Below are 27,081 nucleotides of genomic sequence, written 5' to 3'. Positions count from 1 at the left end.
TATTGAAGCAAATTGATGACACATCTGAGATTTGTTGGAATATAGGAAGAGAGATTTCTCTAGAAAAGAAAGGATGAAGAGGCGAAATACTTCAAATTTTTTCTATTCACTTTGGTTCTTGCCTCTTACCAAAAGCACAAACTTACATAGTATTTATAGGACTCCTAGGTACATGTATAAACCCAAATACATGAACTACTTAAATGCATATAGAAAATCCAAATACATGAACTACTTAAATGCACATAGAAAATTCAATTACATGAACTATTTAAATACATGTAGAAAATCCAAATACATGAATCACCACTCTTAAGGTGATCCTTCGCATATTCATGAACTTCCCAAAAGGCATTCATTGAATTAAGTTTATTTTTCCAACAAGATTTTTCCTATTCCATATACATGCAATGACCGAATGGAAGTATCTAGCCATAACAAGCCTCACATTTTATTACCCAGGTTTTGCTGCCCTTAGGTTAAATTCGTTAAATTCAACCACAAAAACAATATTGAAAAACTTTTAACTCAAAGAACATAGAATATAAATCTACGATCTGTTGCATGTCTGAGGGTCGATTTAAATATTTTGGGTTATCTCATCATCTCGATTTGAGAAAAATAGGTCTTGTCTTCATTCTTTTGCATCCGAATCGAAAAATTCTGAGCTTACCTTCTAAAATCTTATGCTCCAAAATCCATCTTGCCTTTTTTCATCCTCTCAGCACCAAGTTCACACTACCTATTAGCTAGTCAAGCACTGTTCTTAATTCTTAGATCCAAAGCTCACATAGTGCGAAAAGACCAATTCCCCAAAAAAGTAAACTGTAACAGATAAAAGGAATTCTGCAAATGAACCCTGAGAAGAGAACCTCGAGTTTAAGTTCCCTATCAAGCAAAACTTGGAATATGTTACAGTAAAACAACAAGTTTTGTCTAAACATCATTATAAACCATCCTTCATTGATAAAAATTTTAATCAGAGCTAACCAACCAATTTATCTAATATCAATTGTCCAAAGCAACTTTAACAAAAATATTTATGAAGATCTCATAAATCAAACAATTATCATAAATTCAGCCAATCTTCAAGAAATCATCTAAACATATGTACTCAGAATAGGAAGAATATAATACAATGGTTAGAGTTTCATAGATGAGTATATTTGTATCATAGCTCCCCACCTAACTTTCTACTTCTTGTTTTTTCTTCATTTTCCTTTTTCCCTTTTGTTTTGCGCGGATCCTCAACTGGATCATGATGACTGAGAGATAAAGTAAACAAAAACCTGCAGCTAAGAGGTGTTGGTGAATTGAAATATAGTGAGCCATGTACCAAGATCCAAATTAAAAAGAAACATAATTAAAATTTCTTTTAACAACTACTTGTTTACGTTACGCTTGTCAAAAGGAAACATGTTTTTTGATATTTGACCTAAATAATATGTTAAAGAAAGATTAGAAAACTGACACACGAAACAGGATAGAGACAGCCCTTCATTGGCTATGCATTAGGTAAATATTGGATACATCAAAAAATCTAAAGTAATAATATCGGTTAATCTTTTAAGGTAAGGTCTTAGGTTATTATAAATAATATTAGAACAAATCCGACGCATGGCCTATGTGGATTATGGTACACTGCAGCACGAGCCTATTAAGACTGACCACAGATCTATCATGGTGCTTGTGTTTAGATTTGAATGGATTTGAACCTTAAACTTGGCAAAGACCGAGGTTAATTAAAATAGGGAGAGTATATGAAGACCTATGTGGACATATATTTTGTCTCACATTGGCTATACACTAGGTAGATCTTGAATACTTATACATGACCAAAAATTTTAAATAACACCTCTCAGCTAGTCTTTTTAAGTAAAGTCATGAGGTGTAACAATAATGCACATGAAAGAAATCACTGATCACAATAATTTTCACTATAGGCAAGAAGACTCCAAGCCTTTGCATGGAAGGGATCACATAAAGTTTTATTACTAAAGTTAGGAGTTGTTCTAAATGTGTTTGGAAGCATGGATGATTGTGATCACACAATCATGTGGGCCTCTTCCTACTATAAATATTGGAACTCTGATAATGGATAATAGTATTATTAGGCATGGGATGCACGGAGTCACCAGAGCACCTTTCTTTTTATTTTTTTATTATTTTGAGGGAACAAGATGGTGTTACCTAACCTTTTAAATTAAATTTCTTTTAAATTCCGATAATCCTCCAATCTCTCTTCTTGTTGCCAGAAAGAGTTCAACTATAGAAGATTTGGCCATTTAAATAAAAGATATCAATAAAAGGGACATGATCCTACCAAAAGAAAAAAGAAAGATAGAAGCATGATAGAAAAATGATCAGCCTCTTAAAATGATCATGATGAATTGAAATTATTAAACTATTATGCAAAACTGATGTTGATGTTGCAATCGTTATCTTCAGCTTTTTGACCTTTACATTGCTTAAGAGAATGGTATTCAATTTAAATGTAAAGTAAGTTAGCAATGACCTTAAAAACCGAAAGGAGGTGTCTAAATGACCATTTGTGCTAAAACATGGACGACATGCTATGGCCAGCTAATCTGGCACGCTCTAAAGCTATTGGAGGAAAAGGACAAGACAGAAAAAAAAACTAGTCAGGAAGGCCAAGGTGCACAAACTTAAAAAATTCAAGGCATGTCATAAAAATTAAACCCTAAAATTGCCTATAGTCATGAGGTTAGAGACTCCTACCTAAAACTATTTTTTTTTTCCACTTTCTGAAAGAAATAACCTAAACTAAAGAGAGGTATCCGATACAGTGCTAGCAAATTTTGGCCTTTTTTGTCTCGTCGGATAACGTAGGAGGCAATTTCGATGTATTGGTCAGAATCACTAGCCATTTTGACCGATCCTCTGACTCCCCATTTTTGGTTAGGAATAAGTTTTCATTGTCTCACTTCTGATTGCGAGTTTCTTAGTTCCGAGTAAGTGAGATATGTACTTGCATTTCCGAGATAGGGCTCTCTCATGGCATTCTTCCTCTAGCATATCAAAGTCGAATTGGAAAAAGGTAAAAAAACTTCCAATTCTTGCCCGCCAGATAATAATAACAACAAGGCGGAGCCTCTCGTAACACATACCTATCGGTCAAATTTGATGTTCTACTCATGCTATTATTGTCACGTCCCAAATCTGGGACATAACACGGCCATGCTACCGAGAGATACAACCTACGATAAACACCAAGCCAACCATTACATCTAGCTTCCAAATCTATGTCCAACAAAACATAATAAATAAAATTCCAATTTGCATCACCCATTGAATAACAAAGTAAATATAGTTCAGAGCATCTAAATTCAAACATCAATACCAAACTTCATAATCTTCAATATTTAGAAATTACTAAACTACAAACTGATAATCAACTAAGAAACTAAAATTCAGCTACAAGTCGCCATGCTTGCTAGCGTGATCCCCAAGCCTGGATCATTCTTCGTCCCTACTGATCATATTCATCTAGAGAAAAAAAAAATAAAAATAGAGATATGTGAGCGACATATCTCTATAAATTAAATGAACACTATCTTACCGGATCAAGTATAAATTTTTTCATGCTAGTGCATCATTTATAGAAAATAATAGTTATTGCAAAAATAAAGCATTTTATAGTACAATATATCAAAACTAGTCATAAAGCCAATCATACATGCATAAATCTTCAAAATTTTATTAACATGAGTACAAATAAATTTATATATCATTCTTCAATTATTTAATACATCATAGTTCAAAATATTTGCTCACAGATATTCGTGCTACGGTCACTTTATACCTATTGCAAAGTCTATGTTCGTAATCGACATAGATTTATATTTTATATGCTAACTTTATAGTCGCTATCAGAGCTTGTATTTGTATGGATGCTAAATCTGGGTGTCAATCCTTCCAATTCTAGGAATCATATATAACTATCTGAGAGTTTTTCAAATACTTATATCTTTTTCTTAAAATATATACATAAATAGATAAAAAAATACTAAATAGCATGATCAGATTCATATTTTATAACGTAGCTATTTTCATCATTCATAAAATTATTTTTCATAATAAAGCATGATTTTCATGACACACATGTTAATCTATAATTTTCAGAAAAAGATGATATTTTTACAAGCAAATCATATGCAGAAAAAACATGATAATTTAAAAAATAATAAGGAGTGTAAGACCTGCTTACATCTTTTGTCTTAGACTGTCAGACTTTGCTAGACGACTCTGCTAGACCTATTTAAAATATTAATAGTAAAATTAATTTCTATTTGATGACTATAATAAAATTTTTTAAAAAAAAGACTTGATCGAGCATATAGTGGTTTCAGATGGATCGGGTCTAAACAATTTGCTCAATAAATCATAGGGAACGAACTCAATTAGAGCCAAGATCATTCAACATGGTTCGTCATCAATAGGTTTTAGGAAATAAAGCTAGGATGGTCAATCTGACAGATTGCCCGGGCACCGAGGCAATTCAAGGCCCCTTTATAGAAGTCAACCTAGGTCCATCAGATACGAGGGTGGGACCCTTCCCTAGGATCCAAAGGTCATTTAGAGAGAAAACAGAGAGAAAACAAAGGAGAGGAAGAGAGGGATGGGTTCTTTCTCTCCTCTTCTTCTTCCTCCTCTTTTCTTTTTCTTCTTCTTCTTTTTCTTTCTTGGACTAGTGCTCGACTATGGTGGTTCAGCCTACAGCTCGTGCCAATGGCAACAGCAGAGAGCAGCCAGTAGGAATGGCCGTGCTCGGCTAAAATAGAGAATGGGAAGAGAGGAGGGTTAACGCCTCTAGCTGCTGCAATGGCAACTATCTCGACCCAAGGGAGCGGCGGGGGATGGGGACTCAACAGTGATGAGTAGAGTCGGGGGAGTTCGGCCGGCAATAGCAATTTCCGGCATATATTGGATAGAAGAGAGGATATAGCTCTCGGAACAGGGTACTCATAAAAGGGATGATTTGGACGGTGGCACTCAATCGGGGTAGCACACCAGCCACCAGAGAAGGAGGAGGAAGAAGGAAGAAGCTGGGGAGGTGGGTGGTGAGGGATCAATCGAAGGGGAAGAGGGTTTAAATAGATGTTGAGGGAGAGGAGGATAAGTTCGGTCGAATGGCGGCACTGGCCTCCTGTTCGCTAGTTGTAACCACCCTAACAATTGCTAACCGTTAGCACCGGCCTTGGGGAGATTGTGTCGGTCGCGCCTCCCCCAGTTGTGCCTCCCCCAGTTGTGCCTCAACGGCTACCATTTGAACCATTTGGACAGGGAATCGCCATCCCTTGTTCCAATTTGCTTTTTTTTTTTTTTGAATTTGAGTTTGAAGCTGGCTGGGTCTGCCGACTTTAGTCCAGGACAGGCTTAGTTCGTCTAGCTTTCACAATTATAACATGTCACGGCATCTATTTATCTATTAGAGTGACTTTATAGCACCTTCGAAGATTCCTCTAATTCTCTATTATGCAACTATGCAAACTGAATTAGATTATCTCCTACACTATTAGATGAATGTTGTGTAGTTTTTCTCTCTCTCCAAATGGTGAGCAATCCCAACCTAAGGCAAATAGAATGAAAGCAAACACAATAAAAAATATGGCTGTTAGTAGTATTCCCTAGCAAGCAACAAAAGTATTTAACAGTTTCACACATTTCTTTCCCACTTCCAATTAAATTTCCTATTCAAAATTCTGCCAAACAATATGTTTCCTGCTTCCATTACCCCGCCATCTCAATACTCTGTGGCATATAGGAGAGAATGTAACACCTTTAGCAATGATTGGGCAGCCATATTAGACCGTCATGCATGAACCAAAGAACAGCTAAAATACAGCCTCAAAAGGACCTCCCCTTTTAGCACAGCTCGACATCCAAAGCTATTGTCTTTAACCCTTTGGCTTACTAATCTTTTGGGTATACTGCACTCACATTAAGGTATAGCGCAGTTAACTAATGGTATATGGACTCCCTAATTAAAGAGGTGTATGGGTATCTTGAGCACATGCTCGCATTTCTTGCTTTCATTCTCATGTTCATGTTTGTTGTGATGTCTTTTTGGAAGAGAAGACAGTGCAAGGAAGCCAGAGAATTCCCCCTCGAGAAAGCTGAAGTCTTTTAGGTTAGCACGATGTCCTCTAGCCTTTGTACCTCAAGCTTAGGAATCCGCCTCAGTACTCTCGCTAGGGAATTAATATAATTCTCGTGTTGAACTTATGCTGTTCTCCTCATCTGCTTTCCAACAGATTCTTCTAATCTTCTTCTTGGTCTCCGTGTCCTTCAAGTCCCTGCAAATCATGCACCATATCATGGAATTATAATAACAAAGTAGCCAGCTTTCCATGCAAAGGCTGCTTTATTGTACCCTTAGTGGGGCGGGGGGCTTCCCCTTTTTTAGACTCTCATCACTTCAAACCAACGCAGAAACCAACGGGCTTCAACTTTTTCTGCCTTGTGAAAGTTTGACTAGGAGATTTTGATTCACAAGGTATGTTCACAAGCCATTGTTCTCATGCGAGAAGGTTTGGTGGGAGCAATGTGGCATAAGCCATGATCTCTTAATTTCTTCCACTGTGGCACATGAAGCAAACAATAAGATGGATGATGGTTTCGGGACCATCATGCGATGAGGGGATGTGTCTCCCAATATGGCACAGGCCATGATCTCTTCCTCTTATTCATTGAGAAATATAGAGGACAGATAATTGGAGGTGACCACTGTGGCACATGAAGCAAACAATAAGATGGGTGATGGTTTGGGGACCATCATGCAACGAGGGGATGTGTCGCATAACTATGGCCATTGAACTTGGGTATATTGTGTGAGTAAAATGTGAGGTAACTTGTTCATGCAAGAAGGTTTGGAGGTGGATGATGCCAGTACAAGAGCCAGAAGCATCCTTTTGAAACTGCTTGGCTCCTGGAGGCTCATCTGAGTAGGTCGAGGGTTTGCCTTGCTACTAGGGCTGCTCACAGGCTCTCTGGCTAAATTGAGAGGTATAGGTTAATGGTGCAATCATACCAGCACTAATGCATCGGATCCTATTAGAACTCCGCAGTTAAGCGTACTTGGACGAGAGTAATACTAGGACAAGTAACCCCCGGGAAGGCCTCGTGTTGCACCCTTTTTATTTTTATGTAAGGATCTGTGCGGGCGTGTGTTTAGTCCCACATCGGTTATCCACTGGGTAGATCTTGGGTACTTATACAGAATCAAGGAACCCAAATAATACCTTTCGACTAGCTATTTAGATGAGGTCCTGAGTTGTTATATATGCACACACAATTTTCAGGCTTAATGCCTCTTTCTTAAAAATATAAAGTTGCATCATATAACCATTTGAGAATCAAAGGACCATAAACTTTTTTTGATTTGAAGGATGAGAAAAGCACAAGTTGGGATCTCCCACTCTCTCTAGCAACATCGTGACCAATAAGAGAAAGTAAAGAAGAGAAGAAGATGATGAAATCTTTCGATTTGAGTATGAATTTCTCGTATACAATAGTATGCATAGGATGTATATATAAGCTTGACTATAACAGACTTACGTAAAATGATACGAGGTTTTGTTTCTTTTATCCTTGGTCATTAATTTTCCAGCGCACTTGATAGCAAATCATAACTAGCTACTTAGCCTTTTTCCAACTATTTAAGGTCCCCTATTAAATTTTCTAGAAAATACAGGAACATTAGGCTAATCGGTGTATCACAAAAGTTTCATCAAGCGGTGAATAAAATCCATATCCGATAAATCTTATGATATTATGAGACAAGTCACAAATTTCTTCTTCAGCCTCGTCTTTTTCCCTAGGTCTAAACTTTTGCTCGAGCACTTGTGTCAGGAAAAATTGTTGAACAACTGCTGTGGGTACCACAAAAGAACAAGAACAGCTATAGTAGTGACATAATTTTTACAGCCGCATGGACCACGAGAACTGGCACACCAGAATCGTCCCACTTGGAGACCATGCTTTGAGCAAGATGTCCTCTCCCGCACGAACAAAAAGATCCAGTGTATCTCCCCACATGCTGGAAGTTGGGGCAGTGGAGGACGTAGACAATATTGGCATTTCCAAGTGGCAGTAGATTTTGAAAAAATTCAAATAATACCTTCCGGCTAGCCATTTTGGATGATGCCTTGGATTGTTGCAAATGGTATCAAAGCAGTTCTGGCTCTGATACCATTTGTAACAACCTAGGATCTTACTCAAAATGGCTAGCTGGAAGGTATTATTTGAGTTTCTTAATCCTGTATAAGTATCCAAAATCTACCAAGCGAATAACTGATGTGGGACTAAACACATGCCCACACGAGTCCTCACAGTGGCAAAATCAAATTAGAAGACAGAATTTTTTCTATGATATCCTGAACCTCAGCCTAGATGAGATATGAGAGAGAGAGAGAGTGGATGGGATCCAAGGATCCTCTGTTATGAGGACATATGTGGGTGTTTGTTTAGTTCCGCATCGGTTATTCGTCGAGAAGATCTTGGGTACTTATACAGGATCAAGGAACCCAAATAATATCTTGCGGCTAGTCTTTTTGGGTGAGGTCTTTGGTTATTACAAATGGTATCAGAGCGGATCCGGCCTATAACCTATGTAAACTAGGGGACACTGCAGCACGGATTCATGAAGGCTGACTGCGGGCCGATCATGGTACTTGGGATTAGATTTGAATCCTTAGCCTGACGAGGATGTTAGGACTTGAATCGGAGAAGTATGTGATCCATGTAGGTATATGTTTAGTCCTACATCGGTTATTCGCCGAACATATCTTAGATACTTATACAGGATCAAGAAACCCAAATAATATTTTTTTGGCTAGCTTTTTTTGGACGAGATCCTGAGTTATTACATATGTAGAGTGCTGTGCAGTGCTCGATGACCACCTTGTTATTTGTTTTTTCTCAAAAACATGAGTAATGGAAAAAGAGCAAGATTGAACGCAAGATCTGATTACTAGGAGCTGAATAATTTAGAAAGCCTCGTATCCAGGAGCAGGTGTTGTCCGCATGGTTATGTCCATTCCAAATGAATGACAATATTAGCTGGGGAGCACTCTGGGTGATGTCGACATAAATTCCATGTCTTGTCCACCGACTTCTCGTTGGTTCCGTAGATCGTGTTAGACACAACAAAAAATTATATATGCATACAATTAGAAAAGAGAGAGTTGAAGAGTGGATCCCTTCCCAGAAAGTTTGTAAGAAAAATTAAGTGCTGGATGTATGTTTAGAAAGATGAACCTTTTTGGGATTTGGTTATGAAAAAGGACTGATATGTGAAAATTGAAACTTATAATTTGGAAATTAAGGAGAGTGGAGATTTATCGTGATAAAATAATACATTATAAAAAAAAAGATGATGGTTGGTATGGTTAACTTGCCTTTGGGTTTTGGATTATTTGCATGTAAGCCTCTATATCAAGGCCATTTTACAAGCTCATGCTTGTAGATAGGAATTTGTAAGCTCAAAGAACCCACCGGCCCTCGGCCACGAAAAGAGCAAAGGGTAGAAAAGAAACTGAGACAGAAGAGCAAGACAAGGCCTAAAATTCCCTGCTCAAATTCCTTATGATGGAAGGAAAATAGAGAGAGAGAGAGAGGGGGGGGAGGGAGATCAGTTAGGAGACGATATAGGTTGTGGTGAAAAAGCATGCAAGGCTGGTTGTAGAGAGGGAAAGAGAGAAATAGAGGAGGTACGATTAGTAGGAGAGAGAATGCCGTAGTTGGGAGTCGTGTGGTGCTGTTGGTGTTTTATAGCATGCAAGAAGGCTTCATGAATGGGTATGGACTTGAAATGGTTTGAGAGCAGGAAATGTCAAATGAGTATGGGAAGAACTTGTCATGGGGGCAGCGCACCAAATAGATAGATAGAGAGAGGCAGGCAAGGAATCTAAGGAGTCTTTGGGAACGCAAAATTGCTTGGTATAAAGCATATAACCAAACCATTTCATGGTTCGTCAACAGATGAAATGTATTCTGTGCGCAAAAGCCTAGAAGAACACAAACTATACAACTCAAAATACCATGAGATGGTCATAAGAATAATTGCATGCCCTCCTGTCTAGGCACAAAGGTCATAGTCGTGATACAATGGCATGACTGAGAATCTTTAAGATATGTCAATTCATGCAATCTACTGAAGGGGCTTAGTTGATTAAGCTGTATTTGTATCCATATTGGTCGACTAAAAATTGAAATTGATATAGATATTACTGATATCGGACTCATTTTCTACCTAAATCTGATAATAGAAATGGATATCAAAGTTAAGACTGGCGGCTTGAAAAATGGCCAGCCTAAATAGGCAGTTTAGATCTAGTAGCTTGATATCTTAATACGAGTGGATCATCTTTTAAATATGGTTAGACATTTAGAGCTGATATAATATGGTTGCATCCTTTTTATCAGTTTCATATCTCAACTGATGTGGCTAGAAATGCCTATTAGTCACACATTCAAATAAAAAAAAAATCAAACCTATTGTGCTATTTTGTTGTTGGTTATATTTCTAGCACTTTAGTAATATTATAAGTCCAAGTTCTCAACCAACAATAATAATACTATTTTTTTTCTTTATTTCTTTGAGAGTATATTTGGTGTCATTATAATTAGTGATAGAGAAAGATGATTTAACAAATAATGGTGCCAAGCCAAAAAAAAAAAAAAAAATCTCAACCAAAACTAATTAAATGCATATAATCTTTTATAAACTAGTGCCAAGCTAAAAAAAATTCTCAACCAAAACTAATTAAATGTAATTATATGACATTAAGTAGCACTCATGCCCTTATGGATGTGCTGATTAGTTGGACCAGATCCACCGCTCAGCCAGTGGATCAGTCCATCCGTAAAACCGCACATACAAAACTATTAATGAAAAAATGGGCAGTATATGCACGTTTATGCATGTTGCTTCATGATTGAACTAGTTTACCAGCTCAACAATGGATCTGATTCAACTAATCATTTATGCCACCCTCCGTAATTTTTCAAATCTTTTAACTCCTATTCAGGACCATCTCTCCACAGAGCTGCAATTCACATAAATGGTGTAGCCTGATGATGCGGGGCATTGGCACATCCAACTTGGTATCCTAGGCTGTATGGCAGGAAGAAATGCATTGGCGTCAGGTACATGAGATAGAGTGATTGCTATTTAGTGGAAGGAGAGCGAAGTGTGGGGATAAAGGATAGATAGATATTGGAAGTTGCGTAGATAATAACAAAAAGTCGTTGTCGACACCAACAAAGAAAAATGGGTGACTCACTAATGGTACCAACTCCGATCTAGCTATGGACCCAACTGAACTGACCAAATGATTTCATTATGATGTGGCTCGTGAGTCTCTCTCCCTACCGGACAATCCGCAACCTCATATGCAAGTAAGACTAAAAATTATATTCTACACTGCATGCACCAATATAGCCATATACTATTATGAGGATCCATACGGGCGTGCGTTTAATTCCACATCAGCTATTCGCTGGGTAGATCTTCGATACTTATACAGGATCAAAGAACTCAAATAATAACTTCCGACTAGCTATTTTGAGTAAGGTTCTGGGTTGTTATAAATAGTATCAGAGCAGATCCGGTCCAAAACCTATGTGGACTAAGGGATACTACAACATGGATCCATTGGGGCTGACCACGAACCGATCGTGGTGTTTGTGATTAGATTTAAATGGATTTGAACCCTTAGCCTGACGATGACGTCAGAGTTTGAACGGGGAGAGTATGTGAAGACTCGTGCGGGCGTGTATTTAGTTTCAAATCGGTTATTCGCTGGGTAGATGTTAGGTACTTATGCAGAATCAAGGAACCCAAATAATAACTTTTGGCTAGCCATTTTAGATGAGGTATTGGATTGTTACAAGTATACCGATCAGCTCATCCCCTTGCTATGGACTAATTATTTAGCTCATGATAAATAAAGTTCATAAAGATATAATGCACGGTCATGTGATGCATGCAGTATAAAATATCATTTGCCTTTAAAGACCGAAAATAAATATGTTCAAGTCCCAAAAATTGTTAAATAAAATAACAAATTATAATAGAAAATAAGATTAGCACGATATATCAAGACTTAATATGGTTCATCGGAAATCTGAGATATGTCGAGCAGAGATAAGAGATCGACTATACCTTCTTACAAACTGAATCATTGGCCAACTGAACAGTACCTTCCTTTGCCTTAAAAGGAATAAAACCAATCTCTCGGAGCAAACATAGTGAGACCCACCAGAGTCCAAAAAAGAAAAGCATCACCACAAGTGCCCATACTTTCGAAGGTGTTGAAGTCATTAAGTCTACGAGGAAAGCCAGAGTTTCACTATCATAAAGGTCATTTAAAAATGTTTACCGAGAGAAAATAATCCAGAAAAAGAATATATATATATATATATAATTATCGATTAATGTAGCAAAGAAAAACACGTCGTTGAGAAACTGCCAAGATGTCGGGATCTAAGAATATTTTGCTTTTCTTCATTATGTCTTCTCCTCTCTCTCTCTCTCTCTTCTTTTCTTCTTCTTCTTTTTTTCCTTGTTCTCTCTCTTTTTCTCCTCTCTCCACCAATGCCTGGAGCCGAGCCTCGTTTAATTACCACACGCCCCACCGTCCTTTCTCAACTAGAGAAGGCATCTCACCTCATAGTATTAACGTGGGGCCCAAGTGCCAAGTCCACACCGGACTAGTCTCTTGCTATTTTTGTGCCAATATAGGAGCCATTTTCCCAACAAAAGACGCCTCCCCCAACAACCAATCCCAATCTCCTCCCCCCCAGCTCTCGCTCAGCCTCAACTTTCTCTGCCGCATTCTCTTATCTTCTATTCTATCAGCAGAGATCATCGGCACTATTGAGACTTCACCTACTAGATTGATCAGTAATATCTGAGGCCCCCATTCTGCTCTTGCAGCATCTAGGACGATACTGGTATCCTGGGTGCCCCCACTCCTTAGCTTTCTCAAGATGAACTTCAATGATAGTATAGCAGCAGAAGGGAGCTACGGAGATGTGGGATTTATTATCAGAAATCATGACACCAGACTTGTGGCAACAGGTGGGCGGAAAATTTTTGATTCGTCAGTGGTGACCGCGGAGCTTCGGGCAGCCTGAGAGGGTGTCTTCTATGCAAGGCAGGTACTATGTGCGAGTCGCATCCTTCTCGAAGGAGACTCGACCACGGTGATCGAGTGGATCCGAAAATAGGAGTACTCAGTTAAGAACCGACCGCTGCTCCACGATATCCGCAGGGCTTTGAGGGAGGCTGACTCCTACCAGGCCATGCACGTATATCGGAAGGCGAACGGTGATGCAGATCGATTGGGTTACTTCCTTCACGGCTCATTACTCGGGAGGCTTTTTCTACATAGACTACACAGGACTATGCCTATGCTTTTGCGCAACATTTTGTTTTCTGATTTTGTTGGTCATCTTCACACTTTTCTAGTGTAAACCGCCGATGTACAAAAAAAAAAAAAAAAAAGGGGCCTTTACTGTTCCCGAGCCAACTTTAACTAGGTTTATGTTGTGGCTTTTCTTCCATTCAGTCCTCCTCTAAATCAAGGGTCATCTGTTGAACACTCTCTCATTCACACACACATGAACAGCTAAGCACCAAGCCCCCTTGTGCTATGTTATTTCTCCAATAAGCTAATCTTGTACCGAGGGTCATTTATTGGGTTCCTTCACTCAAAGACAACACTACCCACTTGGGGGCTTTGGGATGTACCATTCCCTTCCGCTTCTCTCCTCCATTGGAACAAGAACAAGAGATCCCAACATGCACACGCCTCCATATATTCTCGGTACAAATACCAAATCCACACATCTGGAGCTAGTCTTGTAGTTGTACTTGTGCCCCCTCTATCTCTCTCTCTCTTATCTCCCATGATGCAGTTCACTGAGAGTGCACCACCCCCACCCCCACTCAACCTCAGTGGTCTAGGCCTGTGCCTCGACCTGACCGCACCCAGAGCCCCCCTCCACCGGCCCCGGCCGTGGCCCGGCTTCCCGACCTCCGCCAAGTCACTCGGCAGCTTCAACGCCGCCGGCTGCATGGAGCAGCTGCTGGTCCACTGCGCCAACGCCGTGGAGGCCAACGACGCCACCCTCGCCCAGCAGCTGCTGTGGGTCCTCCACAACATCGCACCACCCGACGGCGACTCCAGCCAGCGCCTCAGCGCCGCCTGCCTCCACGCCCTCATCACCCGCGCCTCCAGGACGGGCTCCTGCAAGATGCTCACCGTCGCCGCTGCTCGTGCCGATGCCGACCTTTCCCTCCACACCCACCGCTTCTCCGCCGTCGACCTTGCGAGCTTCATCGACCTCACTCCGTGGCACCGATTCGGCTACTCCGCGGCCAACGCAGCCATCGCCGAAGCTGTTGAGGGTTTCCCCGCCGTCCACATCGTCGACCTCGGCACGACATACTGCATGCAGATCCCCACCCTCATCGATCTACTGGCCAGCCGCCCCGAAGGCCCGCCGATCCTCAGGATCACCATCCCGAGCCCTACAGCTACCACCGCCCTGCCGCCGCCTATTCTAGGCCTCTCTTATGATGAACTCGGTGCAAGGCTGCTCAATTTCGCAAGGTCCAAGAACGTAGCAATGGAATTCCAAGTCATCCCTTCGAATCCGGCCGACGCCTTCGACACCCTAATAGAGCAATTGAGAGTTCAACAGCTAGTCTCTGAAGGCGAGGCCCTCATCGTCAACTGTCAGATGATGCTGCATTACATCCCGGACGAGACCGCCTGCGCAATCTCTTCCACCATGAGCATGCCCTCGTCGATATCCCTTCGAACAGTGTTCCTCAAGGCGCTACGCAGTCTCGAGCCGACCTTGGTTACACTTGTGGATGAGGACGCTGACTTCACGGCGAGCGACGTGGTTGGGAGGCTAAGAGCAGCATTCAACTATCTGTGGATACCATATGATGCTGTGGATACGTTTCTTCCCAAGGGGAGTGAGCAGCGGCGGTGGTACGAGGCCGGGGTGCGCTGGAAGATAGAGAACGTGATCGCCCATGAGGGCTTGGAGAGGGTGGAGCGGCAGGAGCCCAAGGGGAGGTGGGCGCAGAGGGTGAGGGCGGCGGGGTTTCGTGGGGTGGGTTTCGGCGAGGAGGCGGTGGGGGAGGTGAAGGCGATGCTTGACGAGCACTCGGCGGGGTGGGGGCTGAAGAGGGAAGAGGAAGACTTGGTTCTCACTTGGAAGGGCCACAACGTGGTGTTTGCTACTGCTTGGGTTCCTTCATGAGGATATATTGGCTACATGGATCAAGCTTTTGTAAGTGCTTTTCAGCGTTGTTGATTCTTTTGTTACGTTTTAAGTTTAGTATCTGTTATAGAATGGATCTCTCTCTCTCTCTCTCTCTCTCTCTCTCTCTCTCTCCACTTTTGGATACATAGTTTCCATTCTAAGCACTGGCAGTGGGTGGGGAAGGCATGCATGAAAGAGGATCCCGTTTCTTCCAAATTTCTACTTAGGTTTTTCATTTAAGGACAATTCTTCTGGGCAAGGGTCCATTTGAGCACTTCAGGATTACATGAGCATAACCTAGTTATTATTGGAGTCTGGTAAAACGAAAGTGAAAACCAAACTATGCTAATCCACTTTTTTAAGAAATGTATCATGGAGTCTTATCTACTATGATTATGAAATCTAGAACTTCTACGTCCTTCAAAAAAAGAAAAAAAGAAAAAAAGATTTGTTTGTCTTCATCATTTTGTGGATATGGTTCAAGATTATAAAGAGAATATATAAATTGTTTGTTTCTTCTTTTTGTTTCTTCGCGCGTGCTTGTTTGATCTTGAGTGCCCCATCTTTCTTATTTTCTTTATTGGTAACTATTTGTTTCCCACCTCGTATATATAACAAAAAACCTTAATAACGATGCTTGCTTTATAGCATATATTATACTTGCTGCTGGAGCGAAAGAGCATAGAATCAGGAATTCCGAGACCAAGGATATGGTTGAAATGATGAGCATAAAGTTGATATCTAATACTGGACAATCTTGTTCAGCCAAATAGTTTACTTCAGAGGCCCTTCTCCAGGTGGAGCTCGTCTCCTCTTCTCAAAATCTTTGCAAAGCTCCATCTCAACTACTTTCAATAGCTGAATATTAGCAAAAGATGTACTGAGACTTGAAGTCCTTGCAAGAAAAAAGAAGGCTCAGGTAAAATTGTTTAGATGGATGAAATCCATATAAATTTTCATTCTCATTCCTTAAGGATATAGGAGATTTGGCTCTGTGGAGACGTGGAGACAAAAATTAAATCGCCCATTTATATCTTTTTCTTTAATTAGGAAGAGATCTTTGAATGCTAGTAGGATCAAAAGCACTCAATTTTTATTTAAGAGAAATTGACATAAGCAAAGAATTCAAAAGATCAGTAGCAACATGAGAATAAAATGCCTCTCGTAGAAGTGAAATACTAGAAAAGACATAATAAAATATACTCAGATGAAGCACTAGAATAAGTGGAACCTTCACCTGAAATCTATGCAACACGCTTATCAAGGGAAGAATTAAAGGATGCATCTCTTTAATGAAGATGGTTGTGGGGATACTTGAGGGTAATCTTCAACACAATAACTATAAAGGCAAAATACAAGCAAAATAGTCACGGTAAAGAATCAATACCTTTTCTACTTCATGAAAAGAATGCAATGATCATGATGTTCGATTTATTCCCAACGCAACCACGAATGTTGTATAATAGATTATGCACTCAACAAGGATTTAAATCAACACATTGAAACTATGTCTTACTGCCTACAACTCTTAGAACTAGTTTTTTTTTTTCTTCTTCTTCTTCTTCTTCTTTTTTGTTTTTTTTTTTTTTTGAAGAAGAAGAAGAACGAGACTATTTGAAGGCTTCTAATGCGCATATCTTGCCTGAACAAATGAATTCTTGACCATATTATGGATAGCTAAAAGTGGGATGTAAAGTTCATGGAGCTACAATATATACTATTTATTTTTATCAAGGAGGTACGGCAAAACTAAAGATCCATAAGACTACAACTTAAATATGTTGCAGTTCACAATGCCCTAGCGATCTTCTAAGATGGGATATTTTGTCTTCTGATATCCAATTTTGATGATATTCTACTCATTTAAAAGATTTTTTTTCGACATTTGCAGGCATCATTTTAGGAACCTTGATCGACGTCAAAACTTATGGAGGATATGTTGAGCAATCAAATTGTCGAGATATAATTCAATGGATTGTTATTTTTACTTTCGTTTTGTTGGAAAACAACATGAACTTTCAAAGGTGGGTGGTAGGCGATTTTCTAAAGACTTTGACATATCTTTATGGTTATGCTTGTTATGATACTAATGATAGATTCAACAAATCCCACTCTTCAATTCAATGTATCTATCTCATTCCTTAATTTCTTCTGCTGTGTTAGTTTATTTTTGTTCGAAGTATCCATGAGGCAACACCCTGTACTATTTTTTGCCATCTGGACTGAGTTGATACAAATAAGAAAAGCTCACAAATGGATTTATCTTGGAACTATACGTAATAGAGGAGGGAAGCTTTACAAAATTGCAATAATAGAACTTCATCCAACTACGATTTTGCTTAAACAGCTTATTAAATCAATGTTGGCATTGCATTGAGATAATAGCTGATGAACCAAAGAAAGTTAAAGTTGTAGGAGATCTTTGATAAAAACCAATTGAAGACGGTTTAATATGACCTTCAATCTAATTTGGAAAAGAGTGGTCATTCTGTTTGTAGATGGTATGGGTTCAACAAACAATGTCTGTCAAGTTTTTTAGATCAATTACACTAATAATAGCCATCAAAATTGGCTGACTCCCATGTTTAGCTACCAACTTTGCTAAAAATTTGTATGTTTGTCTACAGCTCTACATTCCTCAAAAGTCTTCAGCAAGATCAGAAACTTCAAGCGCTTGTGAAAGCCAAATTGGTTCCTCATGATGAACCTAGGAGATGGAAGAAAAAGGCATCTTACAAGTCATATCTCCCATAATAGTGTCAGAGAGAGGAACAACATGAAACTAACATGATCGTGTAAAAGCATGTTACATGTAGTAAAAGATTTTCAAAATCAAATTGGACAAATGATGTTTCCATAATGGTGCACAGGTTGACCACCATTTACTCTTAGTAATCATACCCAAAGAAATTAAGGGTAAACTCATCCATTAGGAACAGCAGATGAGTGTAAGATTTTGTCTTAACTGGGCCAATCTCACTAGTATAAATACAAACTTTATAACTTAATTTTTTATTTATTAATTAAAAAAATCAAAACCCTACTTTCATTATTTTTTATTTTCTAAATTTTTTAAGAAAATCAAGTTGAGAAAGTTAACGGAATTATTTTCTTCTTCTTGATCGGATTATCTAATATCCAGGAAAGAAACCAAGTTGCAGAGAAGTTTGCAAACTTTGTCATAGTTCTAGTATTTAACATTTGAAGGATAATTCACAAGAGAGTCAAGAGGAAAAGCTTTTAATAATCTTTGCAAGATCATAAAAAGGATGGCGTAAGAGCCCCTTGGCGCATGTTATTACCTAAATAAGCAAAGTGGATAGGAATAGCTATTCCTACTTCTATTTGGCTAAATTTCAGGAATAATTCTATGCTGAGGATGCTTTTATCCATAAGAAAAAGGAGTCAGGAATATGTGAAGTCCTTATGCTAGGAATAATTTATGCCATTTATTCGGATAGTTATTCCTGGTATGAGCAGGTTTGACTAGAATAATTGTTTTTTAGTTGTTCTTATTTTCTTAAAGCTGCCTCAAAAGTAAAAAGCTTATTCCAAGTCTTATGCTTACTTTATCCCGAATTATCACCAAGTATAGATCTAAAACTAGCCCTGCCTTATAAAAAGTTTCCTAGAACGTGAAAAGCTTATTCCAAGTCTTATGCCTACTTTATTCCCAAGCCTATTACCAGGTACATATCTAAAACTAGCCCTGCCTTGTAATGTATGTAAGCAATTATCACTTCCAGTTGTTTTGTGAAATCATTGCAGTTATTGTGAGGACTAGACATATAGCTAGATTTTTACGTAGAACAAAATCAAGCAATGGTTCTAAGACAACACTAGATTTGAGGCAGATAAAATATACGGGAAGAAAAATTTGTCAGGAACTATATTGTTTAGTATCATCAAGTTGGATGTATGAAATTGTATTATTTGTTATCATACATGTAAAAAATTTCGTTGCTGAAGTATGTCAAAAAAACGAGAGTTAAAAGATATCTTTTGGAGATTAAAAGAATATATCGAAGTACACATTATTGGCTCGGGTGACTTAATTAACCATGGTGATGCATGCTTTATGCTGTTTCAATGGCTAAGATTAGTTCATTCCTCCTTGATATGCACTAGTTTATCTTGTGCAATGCACATGATTTATTCAATAAGAAGGTGCCTCAGATAGAAGACTGCTATGACTATATCTATCAAAAGAGATTACAACAGATCAGATACGTGTATTTCCTATCTTAGTTTGCATGCTGATTGATATTCATACTATTTGAGTGTATATGATAGGTTATATTTATTTAAACAAAGTATATATTTATTTAAACAAAGTATATATTCCTATCTTAGTTCTAGGGTGCCACCTTCTCATAAAAGGAGGGTAACTATGACACTACACTAACAATTATGAGCTGAAGGATAACTAAAGATAAAGAAAAATAATTGAAAGATAAAATAAAGTAATGGCCATTTGATTGGTGAAAGGCTTCTTCTTAAAATTTGTAATTTGATATTTATAAGTGGCTTCTATTAACTACTAGGATAGATATCACACTATTCTATTTTGACGCTTGTCCTGCCCGTTTGTGCTAGGCAGGCTATAGGTAGTGGTAAGATAAGTGTCACTGCTTAGTTTTGATACTTAACCTTGCCGGTTTGCATTATGTAAACCACATTTGCCATGCATGTTAATTACCTTCCATTACTCCTATATTCTAGATAGTGAAAACTGCTAAATAGCCACCCCCTCGGCTCTGCTCTTCTAAAGGCCACGTCCTAAGCCAATAGCCCTCGTTCCGCTCGGTCTGCGTACTCAATCTACATCTTGATGCATCAACCTACACACTTCATATTTTAGCCTACACCTCTAGTATTTCAGCCTACACCCCTACTATCTATTTCTCTGGTGCTCGGTCCGAAATTAGCATGCTTCTAGTAGTATTTGGCCTGCTAGTTGTGTATTTTAGCCTATTGGCTACTATGGCCTACTAATCGAGTACTTTAGCCTGCTGATCAAATTTTTTATTTGCATCTCAGTACTTGATCAAAGGCTGACATTCTTTTAGAACCTCAGTTGGCCTGTGCAAGATGTTCTTTTTGAAGACCTACCACTCATAATCTATATTATATGACCAGAGATATATTATTAATCGATCTACGATTACAATCATAGGTGTGGATGTGATGTAAAAAAAAACCGCCACCCCTCTATTTCCATCTCTTTTTAACAAGGCTCTAATTTACCTTCCTGATGGTATCCTAGGGATATATCATTTGATTGTCTTGACAAAAGGACACCCATGCCTGAGAATTTTGCTTTATATATTAAATAGATATATACAAATGAGCTCATCGACTTTTAAATGCAAATGAAAACTGAAGAATGGGCATGATAGAGAGGCCACTGATCCATGATGCTGCAATTCTTTCCAAACCATGCATCAGTTTCCAATGCCTTGTTCCATATGTGGGCGTCACCGGAGATTCTAATCCTAAATAATCCCATCCATAATGCAGTGCCCCTAAATAATCATTGGGCCATCTCCTTCTAGTTCAGATGCCCAAGTATAGAAGACAGAGAGGGGCTTCCACGGAATCGGAAACCTTCAATTCTCTCATCCCAATGTTTAGGTATGTTACAACACGTTTCAAACTGTTTACATGATTTCGTAAAATCAGGATTAATAGTTCCAGTGGATCACCCAATCCCTCCCACTTCTATCCCGTTTTAACTACAAACTCCGAACATTCCATCCGGTTGAAGTTCTAATTAGGGATGGTAACTGGATGAGGTCGGGTTAGATATCAAAAATTCATCAATCCAAATCCGACTTGTTTATTAAACAAATCAAAATTTTAAATCTGAATCCAAATAGTTTATTAAATAGGTAATCCGACCTAACGTACGCAACCCATTTATTAAACAAGTCAAAACATATTAAACAAGTTAAATAGATTTTTAATAGGTTAAATGAACATATTTTTAATAGGTTAAATGAATTTAAATAGGTTAAGTGAATGATGTTAAATAGGTCGAAAATAAGTTCAGCAGATTTTAAACACATAAAACAAGTTTTAAATAAATTAAACGAGTTGGATCATAATCTAACCCAATTATTAAATGGATTAAATAGGTCAAACTTGCCCACCCTATTTAATAAACAATTTTAAACGAATTGACCTATGTACAACACAAACTCATTTATATCAAATTCAAACCTGCTTAAAGGTCAGATTAACGAATCGGGTCATAAATTACCGTTCCTAAATTTTAAACAAATTAAACGAGTCCAATCATAATCCAACCCAATTACTAAATGAGTTAAATTTGTCAAAAGTTTACACCTACCTACCCTATTTAATAAACAATTTCAAACAAGTTGATCTATTTACAATCCAAAATCATTTATGTCAAATTCAAACCTGCTTAGAGTAGATCGTTGCATGTCAGATTAACAGGTCGGATCATAAATTACCGCCCCTAATTTTAATTGAGCAGGACACAAAATCTGTTTTCAAAAAAATCCAAAACAACAATGGAAATTTTAAATTCCATATCGCTAATTAACAAAATGGCCTATGTTTCTCGGGGAATACCAAGATAAAATAATGTAAAATTAGCCTGAATCTTTATAGAATCCTTCTCACATCTCTCGTTGGACTGAACAATATCACAAACTAATCCAATCCACGCCTATTTTTATGATTCATTAAACAAAGTTAATATAGTTTTGTCCATGGCTTCTTCCAATCCTGAAAGCCTGCAGTGTAGTTCTGTTGTCAACTGCCCACCGTACAAGCAGAAGCTTAGCTCCCTTGGCATTTGCTTCATGTCTTAAAGCACGCTATGGCATCCATAGTCTGACTACAGAAAGTCCTAAGGATGGCAGCATAGCACACGACAGCATCAATTAAAACATCAGCATCTATCCATAATCCCTGATCAAGTAAACAAACGATACCATTTAAACAATAATAACCTTACTGGAATCTTTTGCTTTCACACAGCATAAACCATGACATCTAGTTATCTGGATCAGAGCCTGTAATGTTCAGCATGTCTACTGAACTATCACATTGCATGTTTTCCGAGGTGAAGAGCTGAATAATTATGACGCAAAACAAGAAACCAGTACTCGCGGGATCACATTCATAAGAGTGGTGATGCTGATTCAAATTCTACGGCACAACATGCATTCAAAATGGGAAGCCAGTTAATCTATCACTACCATCATTCACATCCATGCCACTTAGAAACCAGTCCTTTCCATGGTTACTAAAAGGCTATCTGAAGTGACTGAGGTGTTTGATTTTAGCATATATAATGTGCACAATTATTGCAGTAATTTAAAGAAAGGACCACATAAAAAAGCAAATTGAGAATAAGACCAATCACCAATCTTTCAAAACTCAGTTCACTACCTAATTTGCTAAACCATGAAGTTTACCAGGTGAACAGATGAAGCATATCACATTGATACATTATAGCAAAAAAGACTTTCTTCAGAAACGTGGCAGCTTCATAAGTCCAGTCCCCATTGGGGATATAACATCTTTAGCGATACTGTTAACAAAAACAAAAAAGCAAAGAGAGAGAGATAAAGAAAAGATGGAGATTAATTGTCTAAAGAAATAAGAAAAAGCATCATAGCTCAGTACTATATTAGTTAGACATTTGTAGGGAAAAAGGGACAGGAGAACAGCACCAATGGAGAAGCTAAATGTGATTATTACTTGGAATAACCATGCTATTTTGAGGACCCCTGAATCCAGGCCGAATGAACAATGTTTCAGTTTAGGCACCCAGCAGAATGCAATTATTCAAACCAGCCTGTAGCTTGCCCAGCTGAATAAATAATTCAAATCATCTCAATATATAACAAAGGAGCATATTTTCTTGGCCAGACCACTAAAAGGTATAGATCAAAGGTCCTGAATTTTGAAGTTACTTTGCTTCAACAGATAGTACCATACAGGTTAAGAATCAGATAACACTGTGGTACTTTCTCAATACGATAGAATTACTGGAGAATGTCCTAGGACACATGCCCCACAGTAAGAAGAATGACTAGAAGAAGACAAATCTCACATTTTTCACCGGATCACATAAATTCCATGGTCAGTAATGAATATTTGTATTTGAGTGAACGCCATAATCTACTTTTCAGAAAGTTCTAATACTAAAGAATAATTTTAAAATTAAGAACCAGACATATATTTCAAAAATTAAAGCACAAGCAGTAGTCTCTTATGTCCAACCAGTCGAGTCAGAATAGTATTTAAAGGGTTCACAATTTTTTTGAGTGAAATTAAGTTATGAAGATGTGACAAAATGAATATAGGTTTAAGTCAGACTGAAAATGCTTGTGCTAAGATTCTGATTAATGACTCCAGAATATTTATAGTCCATATGGCTTGGATACTAGTACCAACACTAGGTCAGAAATTTTGAAGTCTCTCCAAACTATGAACATACAACTTGATCAGCAATTTTCTATATATCAATTTGATGTGTACAGGTACATGTACATGCATTAGGACTAATACTGGATAGGGATGGCAAGGTATCAGTTCCAGTCAGGTAGACCACCACTATTAAGCCAAATAAACCAGTGCAAAATCAGCCTGATCCGCCCAGAACAATTTTAGGCAGGCCTAACGAAGGATTTATGGCCGACCAGATTGGGCAGAATCCATATTTCAAGGTCGAATCAGAGTTCTGGTTGGGCTCAAGCTCACTTAAAATTATACTAGCCTGGCCTCATCAACAAAAACCGAAAATTATTAAAAAATGTATGTACTATATAAGTTAATTTTCCGACCCTACCCACTCAGAGCTGCAAAGCATTGGACCTATCTGCTCCCGGCTTCCCACCTCTCTCACTATCTAATCCATCCTTGAGAGGAAGAACCTCAGATCTAATCAGGACCTTTCCCTCCACCTTCCTCCTCTCTCCCTCTCACTAGCCCCAGTCCATGCCTAGAGAGGCGGAGCCCTTAATCCCCTCTCTCCCTTGCTGAGCCACATAGTGGGGTGGACCACCACCACATACTGCCAATTCAATGGTTCCAACCTGCTACGCCACACCCAGCTCCTACGTCTAAGTCTCCATCCCAATTCATCACACTGCTACAACCTCCCAGCAACAAGTATTACCCCTCACCAACCCCAAAAGGCTCATTTTTCCTTCCTCAAATCCTCCCTCTTAATGTGACAAATTGATGGGATATAGCGCTTTGTTAGGTCAAATCTGGGAAGATTTGGACCCACATTTTAATGATAGTTGGCTTCAAGCTACAGAAGCTAGGCCTAAGATTGGACCAAGATGGACTAGAACTAGCATGTTTATTCTTGACATCTATTCACCGGTTGGCCAAACATGGCCTAGCCTAAAGATATGCTTGAGCGTAAACCCAATTTGATATCAACCTAGAACCAGCTCGACCCACAAGTGAGTCAATCAATGCCACACCCAAACCCATTGGCAAGTCAAATATATTGACCATTAACCCAACCCATTCATTCGGATCACTAGAATATAGTGCAAAATGAAAAATTGAAAGTGAAGAAGGAAGAAAATGGGCGAAAGGAAGGCAAAGCACTTAGGCCTGCTGGGCAAGATAGCTAGGCGAAGGTAGGGCTCGAGGATAGTAGTACGTGGTGGTCAATGCTGGGGACACTCAACGATTGTAGGGAGGTAGCGTCAAGGCTAGGTGGCCATGCAACTCAAGAGAGTGGTCAAGCACATCTTGAAAGGATGGTTCCTTAGCAACTATCACATGGATGAGGTGAGCTAATGACGACGATGACAATTGGGCATGTGTCAGTACCCATACTGATACCCAAACAATACACCCATACCAAGTGTTGGTATGACACATTTATTGGTATTGACACTTAAAACAGGGGATGGTACTAGGCACTATTATCTTCCCTACCAATACAGTATGGAACACCCAGTATCGACAGGTATGATTGTTACCGATAACCTTGGTTGGGCAAAGCCATGATTATGAGAAGAGGATGGTAGAGGAGAGAGGAGGCAAAAGGTGCAGAGAGCTTAAGGCCCCTGATACTTTGTCTATTCGTAGTAATCTAGATTAAATTGGTACTCCGACAAAGAAAAACAAATTATAGAGAGAGAGAGAGAAGTGAGAACGTATAAAGACTCCATGTCACTTAATATCGTAAGATATCATAGCTATCCTAAAACCTCCACAGAACAAGGGATGAACATGAGATAAGCCCTTACCTTGATAAAGCCAATATCTTTGGCATTGCTGCGGAAGCACTGCCTGCAGCACATCAATCCATATTTTCGGATCAGTCCATGAGGGTTCCCACAAACTCGGCTGCAACAAACAGTACAAGACTAAAAGTTATAATAAAATTTAGCATGATGACCATCATTTAGAACCTCCAATATTTGAAAAATGAAAAATATAAGATCGGTCACATCCAGATAACAATTTCGTTTCTTAAAACTATCAACTTTCTTCTTATTCCTGTTTCTTATTAGGGGTTTTCGGCATAGTCGTAATGATGAATGTCAAAAAGATGCATCATATTAATGAATTAATTGTTATGATGTTCATATATGAATGGCAGCCTCAGAGAGAGAAAAGCCAACTTTTATAGCGGCCTATGGCATTCAAATATGTTTCTCGTAAGGATTACTGAAAGTCCAAACCTCTCACCTCTGCAAAACTCAATCCTGAAGACGGCTACAAATTGACGATAGAATTCAGAAATTCAGTAACTACAGTAATTTCCAACTAATATTCATATATTTAGAGTTCAAACATCTCCATCGAAATCAATGAGCATAATATAACTCGTAGCATTGGCCTGAATAATTGAAGAACGCAATTTAAGAAGGACAACATTGTAAAAAAAAAAAGAGTATGCCTCACCACCCAGTCCCCCGTTTAGAAGATCCAATGAGCATACCACTCGAAAGATCTCAACTTTGGATTCTAAACAATCTCCGATACAATAATCAAACATCAAATATTAGGGGGAAAAAAGGCTGTAAAATAGCCAAAATCCTTGTTAAGGGTTTCATCTTCTCTAAAACTTAACATTTTCGCGGTTTTCACTGGATTTGGGGGGAGGAAGAACTAATTTTGGAAAGAATAAAAACGGAGAAGAGGAATCGCTCACCAAGCCCGAGATCCAGGACCATAGTTCTTGGGATGGGAATTCCAGACATTAGAATGCCCCATCTCTCCCGCGCCGCTAGCTCTCAGATCGCACGCGAGGAACGGAAGTGCCGTCAATTATGTAGAAAGGTAGGGTTTTTATAGCATTCTTAGAACCCTAATTGTAGCCGGCTTAAGATAGACCTGACCACGGTTCGGTTCTAACCGGAAAACCGAACCGAAAAGAACCGGACCAGAACCGGAACCATGTCTCATGATTCTTAACCGAACCGGAACCTTGAGGAATACGGTTCGGTTAAGGTTCTAGGTTTGATGGAACCGAACCGGAACCGAAGCCTATTTTTTTCTTTTTTTTCATTTATAATAAAATAAATTAGTTCCAAATTTATTTAATGTAACTTATTATTTTTTATAATTTTATCTAGCTGTATTATTAAAATTTACTTTGATAGTTAATAATAAAATGAGGTACAAATTATCATTTTGTATTAATTATATAATCTATTTGTATTTATAATTTTTTTCCAAATTAATTACACAATCTATTTTTTTTCAAAATTTTATAATTTATGTTGAAAAATCGAAATCGAAACCGTTTAGAACCGG

At 38.6% G+C, this 27,081-nt stretch overlaps 2 protein-coding genes and 1 pseudogene across 4 annotated transcripts; 2 read left to right on the top strand and 1 right to left on the bottom strand.

The window, feature by feature from the left end:
* The first annotated feature begins 7,037 nt into the window (after positions 1 to 7,037).
* Positions 7,038 to 7,155, top strand: LOC120113368 (annotated as a pseudogene).
* A 6,525-nt stretch (positions 7,156 to 13,680) lies between these two features.
* LOC103695866 (scarecrow-like protein 32) lies at positions 13,681 to 17,454 on the top strand. The gene is made up of 2 exons (XM_026800689.2): positions 13,681 to 15,336; positions 17,201 to 17,454. The coding sequence occupies exon 1, from the start codon at positions 13,936 to 13,938 to the stop codon at positions 15,304 to 15,306; it is 1,371 nt and encodes a 456-aa protein (XP_026656490.1). The 5' UTR covers positions 13,681 to 13,935; the 3' UTR covers positions 15,307 to 15,336; positions 17,201 to 17,454.
* A 4,452-nt stretch (positions 17,455 to 21,906) lies between these two features.
* Positions 21,907 to 26,622, bottom strand: LOC108511943 (40S ribosomal protein S29). 3 transcript variants are annotated; one of them, XM_017847043.3, is made up of 3 exons: positions 26,477 to 26,617; positions 25,566 to 25,665; positions 21,907 to 22,251 (listed from the first exon to the last, which is right to left on the bottom strand). In XM_017847043.3, exons 1-3 carry the CDS (start codon positions 26,536 to 26,538, stop codon positions 22,141 to 22,143), a joined length of 273 nt encoding a protein of 90 aa, XP_017702532.2. In that variant the 5' UTR covers positions 26,539 to 26,617; the 3' UTR covers positions 21,907 to 22,140. The 3 variants fall into 3 exon arrangements, with proteins under 3 accessions (XP_017702532.2, XP_017702531.1, XP_038989966.1); XM_017847042.3 differs by lacking the exon at positions 21,907 to 22,251 and adding an exon at positions 22,527 to 22,876 and having other exon boundaries at positions 26,477 to 26,622; XM_039134038.1 differs by lacking the exon at positions 21,907 to 22,251 and adding an exon at positions 22,928 to 23,158.
* Between the last annotated feature and the right edge of the window lie 459 nt (positions 26,623 to 27,081).

The sequence above is a fragment of the Phoenix dactylifera genome, chromosome 15, assembly GCF_009389715.1.
Source record: "Phoenix dactylifera cultivar Barhee BC4 chromosome 15, palm_55x_up_171113_PBpolish2nd_filt_p, whole genome shotgun sequence".
NCBI lineage: Eukaryota > Viridiplantae > Streptophyta > Magnoliopsida > Arecales > Arecaceae > Phoenix > Phoenix dactylifera.
This window is presented reverse-complemented; position numbering and strand designations above follow the sequence as displayed.